At 40.9% G+C, this 5,603-nt stretch overlaps 1 protein-coding gene across 1 annotated transcript in view; it reads right to left on the reverse strand.

The window, feature by feature from the left end:
- Positions 1-3,529: 3,529 nt before the first annotated feature.
- chgb (chromogranin B) overlaps positions 3,530-5,603 on the reverse strand; it is a 16,477-nt gene continuing 14,403 nt past the window's right edge. Inside the window, exon 8 of the mRNA XM_061929587.1 lies at positions 3,530-3,848. Within this exon, the coding sequence (XP_061785571.1) occupies positions 3,768-3,848 (81 nt within the window). The 3' untranslated portion in view covers positions 3,530-3,767. The remainder of the gene's footprint in view (positions 3,849-5,603) is intronic.

A 5,603-nucleotide genomic window follows, 5' to 3' on the forward strand; every position in this document is an offset into this window, starting at 1 on the left:
GTTTGCTTCCTCAACAGCAGTGAATTCACAATGTACGGTAGTGCTGATGAGTATTGCAATCTACCCGTTGCCCTATTTAGATTAGATTTACAAACCCTGTTTCCATATGAGTTGGGAAATTGTGTTAGATGTAAATATAAACGGAATACAATGATTTGCAAATCCTTTTCAATCCATATTCAATTGAATGCACTACAAAGACAAGATATTTGATGTTCAAACTCATAAACTTTATTTTTTTTTTTTGCAAATAATAATTAACTTAGAATTTCATGGCTGCAACACATGCCAAAGTAGTTGGAAAAGGGCATGTTCACCACTGTGTTACATCACCTTTTCTTTTAACAACACTCAATAAACGATTGGGAACTGAGGGAACTAATTGTTGAAGCTTTGAAAGTGGAATTCTTTCCCATTCTTGTTTAATGTAGAACTTAAGTCGTTCAACAGTCCGGGGTCTCCGCTGTCGTATTTTACGGTTCATAATGCGGCACACATTTTCGATGAAAGACAGGTCTGGACTGCAGGCGGGCCAGGAAAGTACCCACACTCTTTTTTTACGAAGCCACGCTGTTGTAACACGTGCTGAATGTGGCTTGGCATTGTCTTGCATGAAAAAGACGGTGCTTAGATGGCAGCATATGTTGTTCCAAAACCTGTATGTACCTTTCAGCATTAATGGTAACTTACACAGATGTGTAAGTTACCCATGCCTTGGGCACTAATGCACCCCCATACCATCACAGATGCTGGCTTTTGAACTTTGCGTTGATAACAGTCGGGATGGTTCGCTTCCCCTTTGGTCCGGATGACATGATGTCGAATATTTCCAAAAACAATTTGAAATGTGGACTCGTCAGACCACAGAACACTTTTCCACTTTGCATCAGTCCATCTTAGATGATCTCAGGCCCAGAGAAGCCGGCGGCGTTTCTGGATGTTGTTGATAAATGGCTTTCGCTTTGCATAGTAGAGCTTTAACTTGCACTTACAGATGTAGCGACAAACTGTATTTCGTGACAGTGGTTTTCTGAAGTGTTCCTGAGCCCATGTGGTGATATCCTTTAGAGATTGATGTCTGTTTTTGATACAGTGCCGTCTGAGGGATCGAAGGTCACGGTCATTCAATGTTGGTTTCCGGCCATGCCGCTTACGTGGAGTGATTTCTCCAGATTCTCTGAACCTTTTGATGATATGATGGACTGTAGATGTTGAAATCCCAAAATTTCTTGCAATTGCACTTTGAGAAACGTTGTTCTTAAACTGTTTGACTATTTGCTCACGCAGTTGTGGACAAAGGGGTGTACCTTGCCCCATCCTTTCCTGTGAAAGACTGAGCATTTTTTGGGAAGCTGTTTTTATACCCAATCATGGCACCCACCTGTTCCCAATTAACCTGCACACCTGTGGGATGTTCCAAATAAGTGTTTGATGAGCATTCATCAACTTTATCAGTATTTATTGCCACCTTTCCCAACTTCTTTGTCACGTGTTGCTGGCATCAAATTCTAAAGTTAATGATTATTTGCAAAAAAAAAAATGTTTATCAGTTTGAACATCAAATATGTTGTCTTTGTAGCATATTTAACTGAATATGGGTTGAAAATGATTTGCAAATCATTGTATTCTGTTTATATTTACATCTAACAAAATTTCCCAACTCATGAAAACAGGATTTGTAGTTTATTGAAAAAGGACAATACCTGTTGTTGAATATTTTACATTTTAATATGTGATACTATAGCCAATGGCTAATTTCCATCGCTAGTCCCTCGGCAAATTAATGTTAAAATTAACACTAACACTCATTCAAAACACAGTACACAGATTAAGAATATTAAAATGTGCAATTCCAAGGTTTAAGTGCAAAAAGTGCTGTTGTAAACACTCACTGCCACAAATGTACCTTGTACCTTACACACACACATGCTTAAAACAATTGATAAAATACATATTATTGTTCATGCTTAAAATGAGGCTTACAGTCATCTCTCGGCCCCCCAATGCTACAAATTTTGCGGCTTCGTTCGATTACGTTTTTTGAAAATGTGTTTTAAAAAAGTCATGTCACAGTTCTTCGCTATGGCCTGTGATTAGTCAAAAATATGTATTATAAACCACATTTTATGTATGTTTGGCCTAAATTAAGCATTTTCTAACATAAAAATGGCTAAATTATCTCAAATGAACAAATCTCTAGATGCTGTACTTTATTGCACTGAAGATCATCAAACATGTTGCAGTATTATCACAGGTTAGTGGTTATCTTTAAAAGCTTTGTGAGAAACTATATTACTGTGCAGTATGTCTGTCTTATAAGTATCACTGTACCCTAGATGTTCTTTTTACCTCTACCAGGGCGTTATGTTATCGTTATGTTTGTTCATTCGTCAGCTAGCAATGTAACACAAAAAGTTATGGGTGGATTTTTAATCAAACTTTTCAGGAAATGTCACAAATCAGAACAAGTGATTAGATTTTGTGGTTGATCCGCATAATTTCTACTGTGTTACCTTACATTTACATCACATGCCTCATATTCTGTGTATGCTTAGGTGCCTGCCTCCACCCACCGAGACAAAGACAGCACCTGATTGACAAAGAGGGTTTACTCCGTTTCTTTCATTCCACTGTAGATAACTCAAAAAGTTCCAGTCTAGATTCATTACTTTTTTACTATTGGGAGGTTTAGGGCCTGGCAGAGGTCTGCGCTCTCAAGAGTGCTTGTCTGGTTTTTTATTAAGTCTACTATATTGGGTACGAGTGTAAAGGTGACTGTAGTATAGGGGTGGTATTTCATGTCTACAGAGGGCTCTAAAAACATTGTGTTTAGAAGGCCGTAAACCGTTTTTTATACTATGAAAATAATTGTGGTCTGGAATCAATTAACAGCAAAAAAAATAGGGAAGACATTCCTTAAGTGTAGCATTTAAAGACGACATATTGGGACAAAAAAAAAAATCGCACAGTGGAAACTACAACTCATTCCATGTTTCTTTTGACGTGTTGTTCAAGTTAATAGCTTTAGTTAGTAGGCTTTATAAAATGAACAAAACCTCATTCAATTCACCTCCAATAGTCTGTCTGAGTCTAAAGCAATGTACACTATAGTAATATTTACAAAGGATGTCATACAGATGTATTTTATGTGCTAACTTTGCCATTGCCGGGAGCTTCACTCTAGTCTCCATCCCCTCTTTCTACTGAGAACTCTCCATGGTTTATTCAACATGTAGCCTAATTTGTTAGCTTTTTATCCGATAAAAACCAAATCGTTATTTTTCTGACGCTGCCTAGATTCACGTGATGTCCTGTGGCGCCCCTTAGTGTGGTAAACACCCAACGAATACTGTGAAGTGTCTGGAAGTTCAATGCCCTCATTTTCTTGGTTAAAAAATTGGGAAAAGAGACTAAAAAACAATGAATCTTTTTTTTCACCATTTCTGTTCAAATGTGCTTTAATTGAGTTGGTTGAACGGCTATATCCTACTGTTTTTTTGTGGGGAATGTTAAAAACGTTTGTGTTGGGTCCCAGAATAACATTTTATTGATCACAAACATGGCATACTTATTCAAAACACAATGTGGTCAACGAATACATTTTCATATATATATATATATATAAACATCAAAAAACATTCCCATGCTCGTTGCAGGAGGTCACGTTGAAATAGCACAAATACGACAAAACAAGCAAGGCTCTTTTTAACACGGCAGACAATACATTTAGACAGCAGTTTCTTCTTTTGTTCTTCTTTTAAAGCTCATTATTTGCTGTTGTCGTGCAACTTGGCAGCGATTTTCTTTAACTCTGCGTCCATGGCCGCCAGGTTTCCCAGCGCTTTCTCCTGCAACAGATACAAGTCAGCAAATAAAACATGAAGCGTGTTATATTTGTCAGATGGCTTCTACATATGGTCACGATAGCCGTTGCCTCCTGTTTTTTAATTGTTCAACTAGCAACATGCTCCGCCGTGCCGCCTCAAAGTGAGCCACAGTTTGTCTTTTAATGGCCGCGTTATGACTTTGATGGCCCCGGGAGGTCGTAAGCATGTGGTGATCTTGGTGTGCAAAGGCTGCGGCAGACATAAAAAAAAATTAGAAAAAAGCTGTTGTGCCCAAAGCGAAGCGAGAAAACATTTCCATGCAAAAATGTGCTCGTACACACAAATAGTACAAGTGTTCTTGTGCAGGTTCTGGGGCCAAGTCGTGATACGCACAGATGCACATGGCCTGACATTTAGTAGTAGTATACTGGACATTTCCATAATGAGCTGCTGCATTTTCTCCCCCAGTGAATCCACGGTGGAGCCGCTGGATGTGCTTTGTGGCTTCCCGGGTCAGCGAGCAAGAGATGGAACATAGTTTACAGGCCTGCCCTCAGAACAACATGTTATGAAACGGTTTTTGCTTAGCTTCTGTTGCTTCAACCTTGCTTAAAAGTGTCTTTAAAGGTTCTCTATTAAGCAAAAACTATTTTTTTTTAAATGTTCTAAAAAAGATGTGTGCTGCCGATTGCGATACCGATCATGAGTGAGATCCGCCAATACCGATCACATTAACAACATTTTCTTAGACACTTTGTTGCTTATAGCGAAGATTGTAGATGCAAGCTTATATTATCCGATCCTTGTTCTTTTGCTAATATCGGACCAATATCTGGAGGTGATGATTACTAACTTAGGGCAGTGGATCTACATTGTGTATAGCGATACAGTAAGTACATAGTTAACTGCTAGCCTCCTGGCAGCCGTGGGGCCTAAAGTAAGTAGAGTATCAGGCAGAGGGAATCGGCTTCTGTGACCGGCATTAATCAGCACTGGCACTTTTCCGTGGAAATCGGCCGATGGCAATTGATGGCCAATTGATTGGCGAATCCCTATTTCCAACAGTAATAAATATTCTCCTAAGAAACAGTTCCCTCTGCAGTGGGCATTTGTGTTTTGCATAACAGGAGTTCAAGTACCTCGGAGTCTTGTTCACGAGTGAGGGAAGAGTGGATCGTGAGATCGACAGGCGGATCGGTGCGGCGTCTTCAGTAATGCGGACGCTGTATCGATCCGTTGTGGTGAAGAAGGAGCTGAGCCGGAAGGCAAAGCTCTCAATTTACCGGTCGATCTACGTTCCTATCCTCACCTATGGTCATGAGCTTTGGGTTACGACTGAAAGGACAAGATCACGGGTACAAGCGGCCGAAATGAGCTTTCTCTACTGGGTTGCGGGGCTCTCCCTTAGAGATAGGGTGAAAAGCTCTGTCATCCGGGAGGAGCTCAAAGTAAAGCCGCTGCTCCTCCACATCGAGAGGAGCCAGATGAGGTGGTTCGGGCATCTGGTCAGGATGCCACCCGAACGCCTCCCTCGGGAGGTGTTTAGGGCACGTCCGACCGGTAGGAGGCCACAGGGAAGACCCAGGACACGTTGGGAAGACTATGTCGGCCGGCTGGCCTGGGAACGCCTCAGGATCCCCCGAGAGGAGCTGGACGAAGTGGCTGGCGAAAGGGAAGTCTGGGCTTCCCTGTTTAGGCTGCTGCCCCCGTGACCCAACCTTGGATAAGCGGAAGAAGATGGATGGATGGAGGGCTATTATTTTCCGAAGTGTTTAA

This window comes from Nerophis lumbriciformis, linkage group LG34 (assembly GCF_033978685.3).
Source record: "Nerophis lumbriciformis linkage group LG34, RoL_Nlum_v2.1, whole genome shotgun sequence".
Taxonomy (NCBI): Eukaryota; Metazoa; Chordata; class Actinopteri; order Syngnathiformes; family Syngnathidae; genus Nerophis; species Nerophis lumbriciformis.